The sequence below is a fragment of the Anthonomus grandis genome, chromosome 2 (genome assembly GCF_022605725.1).
Source record: "Anthonomus grandis grandis chromosome 2, icAntGran1.3, whole genome shotgun sequence".
NCBI classification, from domain to species: Eukaryota; Metazoa; Arthropoda; class Insecta; order Coleoptera; family Curculionidae; genus Anthonomus; species Anthonomus grandis.
The window spans coordinates 10829678-10850528 of NC_065547.1; the positions used below are offsets into that span (position 1 = coordinate 10829678).

The following is a 20851-nucleotide window of genomic DNA, read 5'->3' on the forward strand; positions in this document are numbered from 1 at the left end:
ATTTTTTTTTAATAAAGATAAAAAAATAAGCAAACTTATAAGCATTGTTAACTATGCATTATTAATTAACAAAAACAATTATATTCTATTTAACAAAACGAGATTTAAGTAACTAAATTCAATACAAGGAAAAGCATCGATTTTCACTAACTTCAATTTTGATACAAAAATAAAACAATAGACCTATAATGAATTCTTAATAACGTGTATTGCCACCTCTAGCTGCAATGACCGCTTGAAGTCTTCGCAGCATTCCTCGTATCAAATTATGAAAACTTTCCGCGGATGTATTCTCACTCCTCACGAGCAGCATGTTCCATGATAAAGCATAAACATAGTTTTTGTCCAGTTCTGCTTTTTATACGAGAAAAGATATTATAACTGTTTTAATTGATATTTATTTTTATTTAAATTTTCTTGACAAAATAATTAGTGGTGCGATAATTTTGTCCAGGAGTGTATTATGTTTTATTATGTCTGATTTAAATCTCGCGTCAATATTCCAAACTTTACTTCACTAAACTGATAACTGACTCCCCGACGCGGCTCCTTATATACTCGGCTGACTATTATTCCGGGAGATTCGCTGACCTTCGAGACGTCGGCGTCGTGCGGTGTTCTATTTATGGCATTACGTAATGACGGAGAATCAGCTGGTTTCTCGGTGTTTACCATATCGTAACAATATTTTCGGAAAGATAACATGGTTTTCTGTTGGGTAGATCTACATCGTCTATCATTTTGTCGTTTTCATCTGAGATTATAGATGAACTTAAGACATGTAAGTCTATCTTTTGCAAACTAAGCAGGGCGTTCGACTGTGTCAGCATGATGCTTTGTTGTGCACGATAAAATCATACAGAGTGTCGACTTAAATTGGTTTGCCTTCTTTTTGGCATATCGGACACAATACGTGTAAATATGAAATAAATTTGATTCAGATTGTTCAAGCATCAATCTTCACAGTGACTTTGGAGTACTTCAAGGTTCGGTTCTCGGGTCAGTCTTATTTCTTATATTTGAAAATTTATTGCCCACAGATTTATTGCATAGTCATGTTACTATGTACGCGAATGATACATCAACCCTTGTTCAACAACAAAGTGCAGAAAATATTTACATTGGTGCTAGAAAAACACCCTTCAGGACCAATTAAATCTTGATATTAACAGACATTTAAGAAATAATGTTTATTATTGTTAGAGTTTCTTGCAACGTCAATAAACAATTAAGTTTCGTGGCTTGATATTAAATAACATCCTTTATGAGAGGCACATTGCAATGATTTGTCATTAAAATAAGGCAGCCTTTGTTATGCCATAAAGAAAATTTGGTCCTTAATAGCTAAGAACCAATTATTGGTATGCATATACTATGGACCATATACCATAGGATTTTGTATGGGATTCAGATCTGGAGATTTTCGGCGTATGCGTGTTGTGTCTTTGTCGATAAAAAGTTATTACAATTATTATGTATGGAGTGAGTATCACTTTGAGATTTTAACTGTTTCGTGTATGTATATATTTCAAGTGTGTTTATTTGTTTAAAAAAATATAATTTATTTGTGAGGAATAGTTTTTTGGACATTGACGAATTTCAGACTGTATTGCGTTAATTTTGGATAATAAAACATTAAATTTGATTTTAAGGCACTCAAAGTTTCTCGTTATGTGTCAAATCCAAAGAATTCGGAATATCCAAGTCTCAAAATTTTAATTTATTCCACACCTTTTAATTTCACTATCCTGATGTTCATATCAGTATTATATGTAAGCAGCCGCACTGAAAGGTATATTTATTTTTATTTGTATAATATATATATATATATGTTATATCAGTGGTCTAATAGGACAACCTAAATTATCTCTACAACGCAATAGATCTTCAAAACATCAACAAGTCGCACAGATATTAGATTACTTCTAGAACAAAGGACTATTGTTCTAAATCATAAACATCTTTAATTACTTCAATCATAGAAGAGTAAACAGTATAGAACTAGTAAACAGTAAATAAGGCGTAGTTTCCCACGAAACCCAAGAAGCTTGTTGACGATAATTCCATTTATTTATCCACAACGCCACCAGGACTCTACGTGACCTAAAATGCAGCATCAGCACCACAGAAACTATTTAAGCTTGACCATGTCTTTATTATTATTATTATTGTTGTTGTATTGTAGTAATAATCATATCTTTTGTTTAACTCTTAATTGTTTTAAAATCCAAAAGTTATAATTGTATTCTTTTTATTTTATAATGTAATTAAAGTTTTTTTTAAAAAAGTAAATTCAGTGATTGTGATTTAACAAATTGGCGCAAGTCGGTAGGATCCAGAAGAAACACCTAGTTGGTGGTGGATTCCTATCCTTTAAATGGTTAAAGACCCAGCAGCCCCAAGAAGGCAATAAAAATTGTGGTGCCTACATCAGACGACTTAAAAGCGACATCACTGCTAATCTCTGGTGGACATCAGCCATTGGTCCTCATAGTCTTATCGGACTACGGATTAGGAACACCTAGTGAAACCCCTGGTAGATCTGGTAAAGAAATCATGGCTCCAATGATAATTAAGATTGTGAAACTGTAAGTTTGAATTCTCATTGTTTATTATATTTTTGATGAAGATTTATTATTTATTAATGATTAAATATTCTTGATTGAATATTTTCATTAAATATTATTTATTATATTGAGTTATATTGAGAATTCCATTATTGAAATATTATTGAAGTATATTGAAGAATTATTATTGAAATATTATTTATTATTGATATAAATTTAAATCATTAATCACTGCTAATATAAAGTTTTATTTTTAAAATTTATTTAAGAGTTAACTATACCGATTTAGACAAATAATAAATTATTGAGTACATTATTCAATAAATTTATTAAAAAAATGGCGACATCAACTCAAACGCAAAGTGAAGAAACTGTAATTGAACCATACAAATTGTCTGAAATTTTCTCTATTGTGCCAGAATACGACGGCGATCAAATTTTTTTAAACCAATTTCTTGATGCTTGCAATCATGCAATAGATATGTGTGTCGGTGAACAAAAATATTTATTGCTTATTCACATTAAAAACCGATTAAGAGGCAGAGCAGCTCAATTGATAAACTCTCGAAATCCTTCTACCTACGAAGAAATTAAACAATTATTAAACGCTCATTTTGGCGATTCTCGCGATTTGTCGTCGCTTATTCAAGATTTGCAAAGAATAAGACAATTAAATAATGAAAATCCGTTAATTTTTCTTAATCGCTTAGAAGTTTTAAATGCAAAAATTCATGCTAATATTCAAAAATCCAATCTGTCAGCAAATCAAAAACAAGCACAAATCACCTTAATTGAATCCATGGCGTTAAATACCTTACTAACTGGCTTAGAACCTCGTATTGCACATATAATAAGAGCTAGTAATCCAAGAAATATGCTCGAAGCGCAAGTACGAATTAAACGAGAATTACAACTCTCCTATTTCGAAACTCAAAACTCCCGATTACGACAAGTTCAACCTATAATTCAAAAGAAATTTAATGTAAGAACACAAAACTTTAATACCAACCAAAGTAATTCACAACAACAAATGTATACTCCAAGACCAACCTATCAACAATTTTCTTCTAATTACAATTCAAGACCGAATTTTTATCAAAATCAGTCAAACACAAGTAATTTTTCGCAGCAAAGACCACAACAATTTACCCAAAGACCTCAAACACAGAGACCTCAATTTCAACCAAATCAAAGACCAAATAATTTTCAACCTAGACCGATAGTTACTCAAAGAAATCCAAATTTAAATCAAAGGGCACATGTTGTTAATTATTCTGATAATGACAACTTTTATCCTGAAGAGTATATTTATTCTAATATTGAACAAGAAGAATGTGAAATTTATCCTGATCAAGAATAAACAGATCAAGTCGAATATCAGTCAAATTTTCCTCTGGTTATCGATCAAAATCACCCACCGATCGATCAGCCCCTCTCAGAACTCGAACAAGAAACTCAGACCTTAACAATCAACGATCAAGAGACCCTTCAAGACAAATTAATGTAAATCCTTTTCTTTCAGTCAATTCAGAAAACCTTTATTATGTCAATGACGCATCAAATAAGTATAAATTATTAATTGATACAGGTGCAGGAATTTCTATTTTAAAAAACAATGTTGCAAAAAAATATCGTGACTATTTAAAAGAAAACTTAATTATACAAGGAACTACAGATCAAAAAATATTAATTGATGAATCTGTTTTAGTACCATTTGATGATTCAGGTGAATTACATAAAATGTATGTCTACAACCTTGATATTGACTTTGACGGTATATTAGGTTCAGATTTCTTAGAACATTACCAAGGAATCGTAGATATTAAAAACAGGAAATTGATAACTAATTTTAAAACAGTGCCACTTCATAAAATAAGTGACAAATCAACAGATATTCCACAAAATCCAGAAATTAACTTAATAAAAGAAAATAAAACAATTCAAAATGAAATAAAAATAGAACCTCGTACAGAGAAAGTATTTAAATTAAAATGTAATTTTTCTAATACGGATGCAATAGTTACAGCAAAACAAAGTCTATCTCCCAAATTCTCTAGTTCACGTAAATGAACACGGCGAATTTTTTACAACAATTTTAAATGCACATCCAATTATAAAAACAGTTAATTTCTCTAATATTCATATTGAACCCTTTCAAACAGAAACAATTAAGACTAGACCATTTAAATTCTGAAGAAAAAGAGGCAATTATTAATCTTTGTTTAGATTTTGAAGATATTTTTTATCTAGAAGGAGATAATTTAACATTTACAAGCGAAATTAAACATTCAATAGATACAGGAAACACTAAACCTATTTTTACAAAATCTTATCGATATCCTCAAATTCATAAAGAAGAAGTAAAAACTCAAATTCAAAAAATGTTAGATCAAGGTATAATACAACCTTCAATTTCTCCGTGGTCATCTCCAGTATGGGTTGTCCCCATAAAATTAGATGCCTCAGGTAAACAAAAATGGCGAGTTGTTATCGATTATCGACGATTAAATCAAGAAACTGTAAATGATAAATATCCATTGCCAAATATTTCAGATATCTTAGATCAGTTAGGTTCATGTGAATATTTTACAACTCTAGACCTTGCTTCAGGCTTTCATCAAATAGAAATTAACCCTAAAGATATACCTAAAACTGCTTTTTCAGTAGAAAACGGACACTATGAATTTAAAAGAATGCCTTTCGGATTAAAAAATGCCCCGTTCACTTTTCAACGAGTAATGGACAATATTCTTTTAGGCATTAATAACGAAAGATGTTTGGTTTATATGGACGATATAATTATTTATTCAGCTACACTTCATCAGCATATTCAGAGATTAAAAGAAGTATTTTCAAGACTACGAAAAGCTAACCTCAAAATTCAACCCGATAAATGCGAATTTTTGAGAAAAGAAGTAGCTTATTTGGGTCATATTATAACACAAGATGGTGTAAAACCCAATCCATCAAAGGTTGAAGCTATAATTAATTATCCTATACCTAAAAACCCTAAAGACATAAAATCTTTTCTTGGTATAGTAGGCTACTACCGGCGATTTATTCCAAACTTCGCAAAAGTTTCGAAACCCCTTACTAGATTACTTCAAAAAGATATTCCTTTTGATTTTGGTACAGATTGTAAAAATGCTTTTGAAGAATTAAAAAAAGCTCTTGTCGAAACTCCGATACTTATTTATCCCAATTTTGACGAACAATTCTTATTAACCACAGATGCTAGCGCATTCGCTATAGGTGCTATTCTTTCACAAGGCCCTACTGGAAAAGATCTTCCTATCGCATACGCATCGAGAACGCTTTGTCCAGCCGAAACAAAATATTCTACCATTGAACGCGAACTATTAGCAATTGTTTGGGCAGTAAAACATTTCCGTCCTTATCTATTCGGTAGAAAATTTACTTTAATAACAGACCATCGCCCACTCACATGGTTGTTTTCAATTAAAGATCCTGGTTCAAGATTAGCTCGTTGGCGTTTAAAACTAGAAAAATACGACTATACAATTATTTATAAACCCAGCAAAATTAATAAGAATGCAGATGCATTGTCTCGCATCAAAATAAACCATTTTAGAGATTGCATTAATTTGCATAATAAAACGTCAGTCTTAATAAACACCGATTGTGACGATAATTCTCAAAAGGCGAGCGTAAGCGGAAATTATAGTGGCAGACCGCCCGATGAAAATAAAAGTGTTTACGCGGATGAAACCGAAAGTAACGACATAGGCAATGACTTTGATATGCAGATAACGCAAGAATATAATTTATTTACTGACCTATATAAATCTCAATCTGTAATTGATTATTCAAAAATTGAAATTTCAAACGATCAACTATTAGATAAAACACATAAAAATATAATAACCATTTTTAGACAAAATAAACTAGAAAATTTACACGATGAAATTTTAGATGACTTTATAGAAGAACAGACGAATTTTAATTTAAACATAATCAATATTTTTAACAGTAAATCAGTAAAAAATCGTAAATATTTTGTTTTACTTTTACCTTTTGATCCTGAAACAGTAGTGCAACGTTTATTTTATTTAATATACACATGTAAAAATGAATTTAACACTACACAGAAATATTATATTGAGAATAATTTAGAACTACCGATTTTAGAAATCTTTAGTTTTATTTTTGCAGAACAAGACATAAAGTTATGTATCTGTCAGAATATAGTTAAAGAACCCGATAAAGATGAAATACCAATAATTATAGATCAATATCATAAGGGTAAAACTAATTTACACCGCGGTATTAATGAAACCTTGCGACGTATCAAATTAAAATATAATTGGCCTGGTATCGTAAAAGACGTAGAAAATATGATTAAAAGTTGTGAAACCTGTAATAAAAATAAAATTTGTCGAAAAAATCTAATTTCACCTCTTGTTATAACAGAAACACCTAAAACAGCTTTTGAAAGAGTAAACATCGATATTTTTGAATATCCATCGAAAAACTATGCTTTAACAATAAGAGATGAACTAACCAAGTTTACACAAGCTTATCCAATCAAAGATAAATCAGCAAAATCTGTTGTGCATACATTATTACTATTTTTCCAACATTATGGTACTCCCTTACGAATCCATTGTGATTCTGGAAGAGAATTCGATTGTGCACTTATGAAAGATTTATGTTCCTTATATGATATAAAATTAACATTTTCCAGTATTGGTCATCCACAATCAAATGGATCAATAGAACGATTTCATGCAACTCTTGCTGAAATGATAAGAACTAATCAAGCTGATAATCCTAATGAACATCCTTTTAGCGTTTTACCGTATGCTGTTATATGTTATAATAATACGAAAAATAAAACACACAGGTTCACTCCTTACGAACTCATTTTCGGGCATACGTCATCTAGACCTCCAGATACCTTATACAATGAGAAAAATCTCATCACGAAATACATACGTGATTTAAATAATCGAATGCAGTATTACTATAAAATAGCGAGAAATCGAACAGAACAAAATAAAATAAAATCTAAAGAACGTTTTGATAAACACGCATCAAATAAAATCCCTAAATATCGTGTTGGCCAAAAAGTTTACATTAAAGAATCACAAATAACTAACAAAGCACAAAATAAATTTAATGGTCCATTCGAAATACTAGAAATTTTGAAAAATTCTGCTATTCTATTAAATCTCGAAACCCCACAGAAAACAAAAGTTAACTTTGATAGGATGTTACCCTATCACGAAAATATTTAATCAAGTATTTAATTATTAATTTACAATTATTATATTAAGTATCTAGTATTTAGTTTTCTTTTTAGATACTTGGGACTAATAGCTGTGGTGCAAGCCCAGTATAATTTAACCCCTATAAATAATACTATTGGAGTATTTTATAAGGATGAAGGAACAATTAAAATATCTAATGATAAATGGAAACTTATTGTTTATAAAGATATGCAACCTATCAATGATACGATTGATAATAATAAAAAAATTCTTGATAATATTCTCGATACATTTAAAATAGATGCTTATGGTATACATAAATTAAATATTGATGTTCGGACACATGTAAGTCTTATTAACAGACGAAAAACAATGAAAAACACAAAGTCACGGTCTCACAACATTTACTTAAAGCTACACGTGTTTCGCTCTATTCAGAGCATCATCAGGCCTTAAAAAGCCACTGACGTTGGCAAAACAGTAAATAATGAAATGATTATTAGATTATAGAAGATATTAGATTACTTCTAGAACAAAGGACTATTGTTCTAAATCATAAACATCTTTAATTACTTCAATCATACAGGAACTAGTAAACAGTAAATAAGGCGCATCAGCACCACAGAAACTATTTAAGCTTGACCATGTCTTTATTATTATTATTATTGTTGTTGTATTGTAGTAATAATCATATCTTTTGTTTAACTCTTAATTGATTTAAAATCCAAAAGTTATAATTGTATTCTTTTTATTTTATAATGTAATTAAAGTTTTTTTTTAAAAAGTAAATTCAGTGATTGTGATTTAACATATATATATAAATACATATATAACATATATAACATATATATATATATATATATATATATATATGTTGTAGTTACATACATAGCGAGTTATTGATATTTTTGTAAAGGTTTTATAACTTTGGTGCATAAAGTTTTGATTTCAGGGGTTGTACTTTAACAATTTTCAGTGGAAATTAAAGAACCTTCCTTACTGAACGTTTTTAATAAAAAGGTATTTAGTTATTTAAAGGGACAATAACTTAGACAATTGATCTTATTTTTATTTTGTTATATAATGTTAGCCAGGAGCTAAATAAAGAATAATTTATTTATTATATATTATTAACTTTTGACCCCTCCAGGGTCTGCAAAAGGTAGTTATGCCCTAAGGTAATAATACATCTGAAAATGTAGCAGTGCTCAGAATGTTGCGCAACAAACGTTGACGTGCTCCAAATACCTGAATTTTTTTTCTTCAAATTTCAACCCCTTCCGGAGAGCTGGGATAAGGGCAGGCACTAATTTAAAATGGAATAGATTAATCTAAACCGCCACGTCATCCGTCAGTTAAAGTTAGATAGGACATCGACAACACAAGCACGAGATTCATTGCCCAACAAGCATCCGCACCAGTTTGGAATTCTAAAATCTAGAAGGAGAAGTGATGTTATATCTCGCCTTCTTTAGAGGCTGTATCTCAGGCTTAATACAGATGATATTGCAGCTTCGGCATTCTGTGATATGTTGAAACCTTTCGACTGCGTGCACCATCCAATCATGTTACGTAAGCTGGAAATTTATGGTTTTTGAGGTATCGCCCTAAAGTGGTTTTGCTATTACCTATCTGATCGTAAGCAGAGAGTTTTATTTAATAATTCATGTTCTTCTGAATTACATATTTTATTTGGCGTCCCACAGAAGTCAGTCTTGGGCCCCCTAGTAACATAAGTGGACACTTCACAGTTTTTGCAGATGATACAACGTTACTTTGACATGATAAAGATCCTCAAAGGTTAAAGTGTGGAATTGTTCGCGTTATGCAATGTCTGGAGGAATGGTGTAGTTTCAGTAGTCTCGTTCTCAATTTTTTCAAATCCAATATTCTGAACTTTAGTGCGACTTAGATGACATATCTTTGAATAATAAAACATTACTCCATTCATGTACTGCCAGGTTCCTGGGCGTGTATATTGGTAAACTCTTAAAAGTTGAAAGCCACAAATTCTTTTAAACAGAAAACTGTCTTCTGGTTGCTATGCTCTTCGTAATATATCATTCAACTTGGGATTGGTAATGACACGTATGGCATATTTCTTTTTAATCGAAGCACATCTTCGTTATGGTATTCCAATCTAGAAGTACTGCTCAGAATACTTGTTTCACTCAATATTTTTAATGTTAACACGGGCACTGTATGAGATGTGCTAAAATGCGACAGTCCTGTAGACCATTGTTCATTAATCACTATGTTCTAACATTGGACTGCATTTTGATTCTGGAGACTGTGGGCTTTATTCACAGAAAGTTTAGAGAGGAATTGTATTTTTACTCAGCCATATAACACGAGACGAGCTGTTTTGATTCCTTTAACTATACCAGGGTCATGGTTTCTAGCGGTAAAAAACTATTTATATAATTTATTATTTATTATAATTATTTTTCTCTCTTATTAAGAAAACACTACTGTGCCAAGAAATTTCGAAAAATGTTAAAGAAACTTGTATTAACGATAGCATATTATGCCTTGCAGCAATATTTTAACGACTTACAACTTAGAAGTAAAAGAATAGTGAATGTGCTTTGTATATTAACTATCTTAGAAATTAAGATTTAATACTTTGTACATAACCTTATTTTATTAGTTAGAAATAAGGCTACTTTTTGACTTTGATTTGACTTCGATTAAAGTTCTCCTGGATCTGAGCGAGATGTCGCAGTTGCATAATTTTCTATGCAAGATTAGTTTTGCGAGCTATTGTCATCGGGCATACATACGCCCGGATTCGAAATGGTTCTCGAAAAATGTTGAGATGTTGAATTGAGCCCCATCTGTCATCTGCGATGTAAAAATGTCACAACGGTGCTGAGTTTGATGGCAAAATGGCAGGCAAAAGTGTTAAATCTGCTGGTTGGGGGAACCATTCGAGCTTCAATTCCTCAATTTTATCCGTCGCAATGGCACATGGAGAAACGAGATTTTTTCTTCGCCAAATGTTTTTTTAATTCGTTTTGCAAACGTTACACCATTCGCCTTATAACTTTATTCGCCGCTAAAATTATTTTTGCCTTCTTTGAGGTCGTTTAATCTTAGGAAAGTAGTGGTGAATCCGAGTTTCATCGACAATTGTTCGACGTCAAAATTCCACCTGTAGAGCGCCAAATTGTTGATTAAAATAGTTCTCCGGGTTGACCGTTGGCAAACGCGGCTTTTACTTAGCACAAAGCTTCTGCATGCCCCAATGCTCTTGTAAAATATTACGTACGTAAGTTCCCTAATAGCCTCAGCATTATCACCATAGTCGATCTATCTACACCATCTCGTCAAACAATATCCATGGAATTTCAAAATTGCGTTTGTTAGTTAAATTAGTCGAATGTCTATTGTTTAAGTTTCTACTGCATTTCATTTTTTAACTAAGGCCTGAATCATTTTGAAATATTATTTTCCTTACGTAGTCGGACTCTCTACAGGCAAAGATTATCATTCTATTGCGATCTCTAATCATTCCTAGGTCTAAGAGTGAGATTTATTATCATCAAGGTCAAAAAATTAATCAAATATTTATAGAGTTTCTCCTGCATTTCATTCTTCAACTAAGTCCTGAGTCATGTTGAAATGTTATTTTTTTATTTTACGTAGCAGTGCCCCTTATCTTTAATATCTATCTATTAATAAACATCATTTTGTTGAAGACATGATCGTTAAAGATTTTAAGACTTAAAGAGTTAGAAACATGTCTAAAAGTAGTTTAAATATCAATTTTTGGTCCATCCAACTCTCTCCAATTTTGGACGAACCATATTGAGCTGGATTGATGTGGAAACAGTACATAACTCCTTCAGAAGGATACAACTTTCATATACTCCATTATATAAAGTCGATTACAATTGTTGCATTATTATTGCAATTCTTGCATTGATTGCAAGAGTTTCGGATTATTTGTGAGTTTAACCAATAAGAGAGATTTTCCAATGCGCAGAATTGCAATAAAAAAACTTCTGCGTCCTACTTTAATCTATGAAGCGCGCTTTGTTACCAAACTCTAACCATACTCATGCCAAAAAAATCTGTCTAACCTAAAATTATTGTTCAAAATTTTCAAATAGAGCTTAAGTTTTTAAGGCAATTCGAGTTCAGTATGGGTTACATAGGCTCAAAAGTTACCCAAGCCGACACAATTTGCCATAAAAACGCCTTTACTAAGCAAATTATTAGGAAATTTAATGAATAAAAAAAACGTGCATAAACTCATCACGGTTACCTATAGACGGAATACCACTTTGCTGCCTATGCGTTTGCGAATTCGGAAATATCTCTTTATCGCTTAAGTTTTCATCAGGTTCGATAATCTAAAAATTAAGAAAATTTTTTATGATCATTGTTGCAATAGAAACCAGTCGTCCTCACCTGTTGGCCCTGTTGTTGCTGCTGATTCCTCGGCATCTGCTGCCGAAGATGAGCCGGCATCACCGCACTGTGAGGCTGTTGCCTCCTCATCGGTCCTCCTCTCAAAACACTATTTGGAATGGGAGTGGGCACGCTGTCCGCCGATTGGCTGTCTCTCGCCTTCGTCCTCACTGTCACGTGGCGCGGGTTTAAACCTAGCAGCTTGGAGATGTCTATGAGGGCGTGATCACCTAAAATTGCATTAACCGCATTGAGAGATAAGCAGTGGATTTATTGTCAACTATCACTGAAGATGGCTCGAGAGACGTAGTTGTATTTAAGAGCGGTGTGGGCATGTATGAGGCTGTCTTCTCTCTCAACGTTCTCACATAGCTATGCAGACACATAGCTTTTGATGTATACACCTCTTTCTCGCAGAAGAAGAAGCTTATTGAGGTCCTCAATAAGGTCTGGAGTTTGATGCCAATGCAGCTACATTGGCATCAAGCTGCAGACATTAGGATACAGGGCATAACATCTGAGAAAATAGAAATCAGAAGTGGTGTTAGACAGGAGCATGTTTTGTCGCCTCTCCTATAATATATGCTCGGAGGTAGTATTCCGGGAGGCATCGAAGAATTTGAAAGAGAGGAAGGAAATCATCGGCAACCTTATCAATAATGTACGAATCGCCGAGAATATGGTCGAGAGCCTCCCACACAGCTCATCATTGAACAAGGTACACAGTATAGTCACGAAGACGAACGATCCTTCAAATTACCAACTGGTCTGTGGAACAAGTGCTGTCCATTAAATATCTTGGCGCTCTCGTAACGAGAGTAGCGACCCCAAAATGGAAATCAGATCAAGCTTCGAGATCTGGTCATCAGTGGATCATTGACGTTAGAGATGCAGTTGTATCGCCATATACTGCTTATATCCTGGGTAGACAGGATAACGAACGAGGAAGTGCTAAGGAGAATAGGTAGAGATAAAGAAGTGCTGACAACATTTGAAGAACGAAAGCTTCAGTACTTCGGACACCTTATGAGGGGAAAGCGATACGAGTTTCTTCGGTTCTTCATCGAGGGAAAGATCGAGGATAAACGATCTGTTGGCAGGAAGCAGAACTCATGGCTGACGGATTTATGTCTATGGTTCGGACAAACATCCATAGAGATTTTTAAAGGTACATGAAACTGTTATAGCTACTTGAATCACCAACTTTCAAAGGGAGACCTAAGAAGAAGAATAAGAAGAAGTAACTTAAGTTTTTTTGACAAGTGACATTAACATCTGGGATTGGATTGTATTTAGAATTTTAAATTTGAATCAAACGCTTCTCGAGGTGAATTAAAAGTCAACTGTCACTAAAAATGTTTGAAATTTTTACAAATAGCAAATAAATTCAACTTGTCATTTGAACTTTTGACAATTGACACGACCTATTTAGAATTTTAATTTTGAACAGTTATCGTTTAACTGTTACTCAAATATTTGACAGTGACAAAAATTAAGACACAAAAACACTTGATCTTTTACAAAAACATGCACAAATAGCTAATAAATTAAACGACAACTTTCTCTTAAACTTTTGACAGTATTATTCACAAATAGCAAATAAATGAAACGTTAACTGTCATTTGAATTTGTGACAAAGTGACATTAAAATCCGGACCCTATTTAAGATTTTAATTTTTAATTAAATTATTTTTGAATTAAAGATAATATCAACTGTCACTCAAGTATTTGAAAGTGATTTTGAAAAAAATTTGAAAAAATTTTGATATAATTCAAGTGACGTTGACAGAAAACAAATAAATTAAACGTCAACCGTTAATTGAATTTTTCACATAAACCTGAACCACTATTTAGGATTTAATTTTAAAATTAAAATATTTTTGAACTGAATTAAATGTCAACTGACAATTAATTTCTGACAATTGACATTAACATTCAGACCCTATTAAGGATTTTAATTTTGCAATAAAATATTTTTGAATTGAAATAAATGTCAACTGTCACTTAAGTCCTTGAGAGTGATATTAAAATTAAAATTAAAATTTTTAAGAAAATTGGAGATATAAAAGTGACTTTAACAGATATCCAATAAATTAAACGTCACTTGCCTCTTGACCTTTTGGCAGTGGCATTCATAAATAGCAAATAAATTAAATGTCAATTGTCACCCAAGTCATTGATAGTGACATTAAAAATAAGACAAAAATGCAAAATCCAAGTAATCTTGATAGATAACCAATAAGTTGAACGTCAATCGCCACTTGACCTTTTGACAGTGACATTCACAAACAGCAAATAAATTAAACGACAACTGTCATTTGAATTTCTGATAAATGAAATTACCACCTGGACGCTCTTAAGGATTTTAATTTTGACCTAAAGTATTTTTGAATTGAAGTAAATGTCAACTGTCCCTCAAGTCTTTGAGAGTGATATTAAAATTAAAACAAAAATTTAAAAAAAATCAAGTGACTTTGACAGACAAACCAATTAATTAAATGTCAACTGTCACTTACGTTATTGACAACTGACATTAAAATCCAAACCGTATTAAAGAATTCCCTCTTACTGGACTTTAAGCCAAAACTTTTAACTCTTTTGGCTTTAAGTCCATGGACATTGGCAGATAATTTATCAACAAGAAACGTCACATTGACGTGTGACATTTGAGATTAAGCTTCATCCTCACCTGTTGGACTATCAACGTCAGTAACTTTTTTACCATCAGCGTATACCGCGTAACCAGTAACGTTAGAACCTGGATGATGCGGATTGGTGATCGGATGCCAGGTTACTAGCAGAGTACCATCTTGGGGCCCTAAAATGATCCAATAGGAATCCTAAGTTAGCAGTTTTAATATATTTTTCCCACCTGGCTCCACTAATATATCACTAGGGGGGTCGGGAAGTCCTTTGGGGAGTGTCCTAAAATCCGTATGCGCAGCGGCCGGCATAGGCAACTCCTCCGCCAAATTTGCCACGTTCTGCGCAGACCGATGATGTTTCGCTCTCACTGTCACTCTATATTGGGTATTAGGAGCCAAACCTATTAATAATAAAGATTTACGGTCAGCCCGTCAAATTATTGGATTAATAAACATTTAGGTTAATTTATTAAATTTAATACCAGTTATGGTGTGCCTGTAAACTCCCGGCTTCACAGTCCTAACTTCCACATTGTTAACGCACACAACGTGTTGATGATTAGAATTGGCGGGTAACCAACTGATGACCGCCGAGGTTGAGGTTATGTTTGAGGCACGCACTGCGCTTGGACCCAATTGGTGGGTGTCACGGCCAATGATCATCGTGCAAGCCGCGTCACGTGATGTACGACGATTGGCTGTCACCGAACGTACGCTGATCCGATGGGGCTAAAAGTAAAAATCAATATTTTTCAATATCTTTCTTTTTAAATTAGTTATTTGCATTTAAACTCGTAAAATTCGCGCCAAAATACTGTTCTTAGACAGGTACGGGGCGTGTCGTCACTTGTTAGTTCGCCAACAAAATATAGGCCTCTACCTCTATTTTGTATGAATTATAGTCAAAGTCAAAATATACTTTATTATATTATCAAAAGACAAAGTCTCCTCGACAATGCAATAATAAGATATAAAATAGTCCTAGTCAAAGCCTAACTAAAAAATTAAACCCACAGTAAAAGAGTAAATAATAAGAAAATAAAAGTAAAAAAACTGGTATATAAATAAAAAAACCACATAAGAAAAACTTACAATTAAAATAAAATTAGAAAAAAAAAATAATATATTTTTTGTTTAAGCAAAGGTCTAAAATAGTCTCGGTGTCTTGTTCTACAGATGTACTTATTAGCTCTCTTCTGGAGAACAAAGAGAGACTATTAGATACTGGCTACAAAATCCCCAAAAGCACATTCCATAACTCAGCCTTCATTTAACTAAGGCAAAATAGTAGTGATTTCCCTGCATAGCAGGCAAACGCATTTTTTTTCGAAGTGAATATGAGGCTTAAAACTAAGTACCTCATCATTAACAATATCCAAAAATTTTGCCTCAGAGCTACACTCACGCTGGAAATATTTTGGACGATAGAATGACTCAGAATACACCTTAAAAATTTACACGTCCACTTCAACAAAAAATAGTTAAAGAGAAAAATTGTATGCCCTGGAAAACTGATAACATAAAACTTTTAATGCGTTTAAGGGATAAGCCACACAAGAAATATGTAAAAAACAAAACGTTGGGTAACTAAGAATATTATAGACAGTTAAGAAATTTTACAAAACATGCTATTACACGGGAGAAAACTACTTATTTTAACCAATTTTCTTCAAAAAAAGGAAAAGATTTATGGGACAATGCTAAAAAATTAAATATATCATCCAATAAGACAGTTGAAATTCCCAATGAATTATGTGATCCAGAACAGATTTGCAACTTTTTTTCATCTACTTTTAAAGCTCCTAATGCGTCAGATGACAAAATCTTTTTTTATCGTTCAAATGTCCATCCCAAAGTTAATATCAAACTAAATTTTACACTTATAGACGAGAATTCCCTATTAAAGATTCTGAATCGTATATCCACTGAGGCAATTGGCGATGATAGTATATCAGTCAGGGATATTAAACTTTGCTTGCCATACTGCATTCCACTCTTATTAAATATAATAAATTCCTGTATTTTAGAAATTTACTATTTTTATTGCTATGGACTTTCTGATAATTCTCTAAAATTTTTCGAACAATATTTAATAGATAGATCCTTTTGTGTGGAAATTGTGAGAGATTTTCAAAGCCTTCGATCTCAATTTATACCAATTGCCACAGGTGTGCCTCAAGGCTCAATTTTTGGCTCTCTGTTGTTTTCCATATATGTTGCAGATATGAGCAATTCTATTGAAAACTCGAAAATTCAACAATAATACACTTCATTTTGTTTAGATTATGTAAACGAAAATATTGACAAATTTAACACGGACTTGAATAATTTAAAAAAATTCTCCGATGATCATAATTTAAAACTAAACTTCTCCAAATCCTGTACGCTATTTTTTAATGCTAAATATCAGATTGAAATAATTAGGCAATTATTTGTTTCACAAATATATAATATGCCTTTGGCCTCAGTTTCAGAGGTGAAAAATTTGGGTATACTTTTTGATGATTTGCTAACATTCATCAAAATCATGCACATATTCATAATAAAGTAAAAATTGCTTATATAAGATTGAAAAAACTTAATTATTTAAAAAAATGGCTACCATCCAAAATAAAGTATCAATTATGTGACAGTTTAATATTATCGCTATTCGACTACGGTGATGTGGTTTATGGTTCATCTTTGACGATGCAATTAGCATACAAAACAGCTGTATGCGTTTTTCTTACAATATTCCATTTAGAGAACATATTAAACCTCATTTAAATAATAAAAATATCCTTAATATGAGTTACTGTAGAAAACTTCATTTTTATACTTTTTTACATAGAATCTTAAAAACTGGACAACCCTCATACCTTGCAGCGTTATTTAATCCATTTTTACATCAGCATCATACAAGATTTGTTAATAAATATAGGGTACCTCAACATCGCACTGCAGCTTTTCAGAAATCTTTTACATTTATAGGGATTAAATTGTCGAATGATTTACCAGATGAAGTAGAGGAATTTACTTATAAAAGATTCCTAAAATACGCTGGGCAATTTCTTATTAATGAGCAAAAATAAAAAATAACCTACATTTCTTCCAAACCATGCGTGCTGTGCTGTTGTCAGATTTTCCCGCAAAAATAAAATAAGATAGGATATCCTGTAAAATTAATATATTTACTGTTAGCTGCCCTTGTTTTGTCTCGCGCACGCCTTTCGCCCTTTTTTTTCTGCCATTTGCTGTTCCTGTGTTGAAAATCTTATTGACTTATTTATATATAGTTTAGGTAATACAGGGTTACCGCCCACAAATGCACATGATTTGTGTATTTTGTGTTATCGGCCACTATGGTCGCGCTGTAGTCCTTTTTGTCCTCGGGTTATATGGTATATAGTTGTAAAATTGATTGTGTATAATTTGTATATGTATATATTGGGAAAATAAAGAAATTTGACTTGATTTGAAAAATAGCACATTATGTTTGGTCAAGTTCAGAAGAAGAAGACTTAAGTCACAACAGGACTTTATTTTTTGAAGTTCAGAGAGAATAGCTTGAGTTAGAGCCTGCTGATCAGAATAATTCCATAGAATAGTCGTATCATCGGCAAATAAAGATAACTTTCCAGAAGTATTTAGAAATGATTATTTATAAAAATTAGGCCAAGAACTTACCCTTGAGGGGCGCTCTAAATATTTTATATAAAACACATCCAATGCAAACTGTTCTGACATCGACTAGATAACTAAGATTTAAATCATAAAAGTGCCATACTCCTGAGGCCGTAATGATGACGCTTACACCGAAGATTTGTATGATTAATGCAATCAAATGCTTTTGACAAATCACAAGCTACCACTTCATTTACTCCTCCTTTATTAACCGCTGAATTCGTTAAAACCTGAAAAATAGCATCATTTTTGTTACCATATTCTCGGAACTTACACTGAAGTGGACTTCGGACTCGTGAGAAGAAAGTTATGGGCGTTCAAAAAGGAAAGGATTTTGAACTTCTCAAAATAATCTCTTTACAATTTTGGGCAGATTGGACAGTAAAGATATATGTAGAAAGGAAGATTATAGGCAGGAAGAAAACATACCAGATTCCCATGAAAAATTCATAGCCTGGACCAAAACATACAGGACATTATCAGGCATATTAAAAAACAATCTAATAGACAAACCATCTTCACCGAAACTTATTTTGTTTTTAATACTTGAACCCTTTTAATTCCGAGTACTTTCTAAGACTAAATATTACCTGTCCAAGTTTTAAAGCCTATCTAAATTGAGAACTTTAAGAGTGGTTTTCCCTAATAGTGAGCTGGCATCCTCTGCTTTAAAAAATCGTAAATCACTTGATAATTTACAAATTAAAATAAAAGCTGACCTAACACCTATTCAACGTAAGGAAATAAAAAATGTTTATGAAGAACTTACTATGCGCTCACGTACAGAACAGAACTTATGCATACAATATTTTAATGGCATTCCTAAGGTGGTCCAACAAAAAAAAAATAATGTTATTAAGCAAACTCCAAAAAACTAAATGTAGACTTTCATAATGAGTAAATGTTTTAAAGCCAGGTTATTACAGACTAGTCATTCAACCCTGGAACACATCTTTGTACTCGTATCATGCAGTGACAAGAATATCATTTTGGTGCGGTCTCTATATCCCTCCTGCTTCTCCTTTATCAATTTTTGAGGAATTTGCCTCTACATCCATGGATCTTGTGAGTGTTCATACTAGTTGTGATATTCTATTGTGTGGTGATTTTAATCTGCCACATGCGGTATGGAGGAACTCTGTGAATGGACTGCATGTTGAGACGGCTAAGTCTATAACATCTGCAAATGTGCTATGTAGTTGTTGTAACTATCTTAATCTTAAGCAGGTAAATGGCTTGCCAAATTTGTTTGGTATTAATAAATGCATTGATATTTTTTACAATGCTCTCTATTTTGCTATTGAGATGTTTGTTCCAATTAAACATTTTAAATCATCTAATTTTCCCATTTGGTTTAGTAGAAAATTACAGAATCTTGTTATTCAAAAAAAGATTGCTCACACAAAATTCAAAAATAGTAAGGATCCCATGGATTATGTTATTTTTTCAAATTTGAGGAATAAATGTAAAACTCTTCATGATGAATGTTTTAGGTCATATATTGAAAGATTAAATACTGAAATTTCTCACGATCCTTCTTCATTTTGGAAACACATTAATAGATTACGTAGGTCTGATTCAAACCCCAATCGCATGCATATGGAAGCCGAGGTTGCTGGTAATGGTCAAGATATTGTAAACTTATTTGCTAGGTATTTTGAAACTACATACAGGCAACCTGTCCGCAAGGCTCCTGACTACAAATTTGATTACAGTCTGGATTTAAATTGCATCTCTTTTTCTTTATTGACATATTTCATGAAATCTTACGCCTTCCTAATAAAAATTCTTTTGGTCCTGATGGTATCCCATCTGTTTTTCTTAAAAACTGTGTGTGCACTCTGAGTAAGCCTCTGCATCACCTTTTCAATCTTTGCTTGACATCAGGCAAATTTCCTGATTATTGGAAGGTAAGCTTTTTAACGCCAATTCATAAAAATGGGGATAGAACTGATATTTGTAACTATAGAGGTGTGTGTATTCAGTCTGTAGTTCCTAAGCTGTTTGACAGGTTGTTTTCTGTGCGATTTTCGTGGCACTGTAGGCGATTGCTTAGTGATCATCAGCATGGTTTTTGTCAGGGTAGATCTACGGTGACTAACCTGTTGACTTACCAGTATGATTTGATTGGTGCTCGATAGTGTGTACACAGACTTCTCGAAGGCCTTTGATAGGGTTGGTCATGAACATCTGGTTCGGAAGTTTGGGGCTATGGGCCTTGGTAGGACTTTGGTCGAATTTTGTCACAGTTTTTTGACTGGTCGCACACAGTTGGTCAGGATAAGTAATTATATTTCTAATGGTATTGAAGTATCTTCAAGCGTGCCTC

General features: G+C 32.6%; 1 protein-coding gene and 1 long non-coding RNA gene across 12 annotated transcripts in view; one reads left to right on the top strand and one right to left on the bottom strand.

Annotated features, from left to right (window-relative positions):
- The window catches only part of LOC126749487 (RIMS-binding protein 2), a 159680-nt gene that overhangs the window by 59709 nt on the left and 79120 nt on the right, over positions 1 to 20851 (bottom strand). For all 11 annotated transcript variants that reach the window (XM_050459198.1, XM_050459238.1, XM_050459234.1 and 8 more), the window contains 5 exons: positions 15342 to 15588; positions 15087 to 15260; positions 14904 to 15032; positions 12215 to 12444; positions 12069 to 12156 (listed from right to left, as the gene is read on the bottom strand). In XM_050459198.1, coding sequence (XP_050315155.1) covers positions 12069 to 12156; positions 12215 to 12444; positions 14904 to 15032; positions 15087 to 15260; positions 15342 to 15588 — 868 coding nt within the window. The remainder of the gene's footprint in view (positions 1 to 12068; positions 12157 to 12214; positions 12445 to 14903; positions 15033 to 15086; positions 15261 to 15341; positions 15589 to 20851) is intronic.
- LOC126749541 (uncharacterized) overlaps positions 2007 to 20851 on the top strand; it is a 44354-nt gene continuing 25509 nt past the window's right edge. The window contains exon 1 of the long non-coding RNA XR_007665123.1: positions 2007 to 2588. This is a non-coding gene — a long non-coding RNA (uncharacterized LOC126749541). The remainder of the gene's footprint in view (positions 2589 to 20851) is intronic.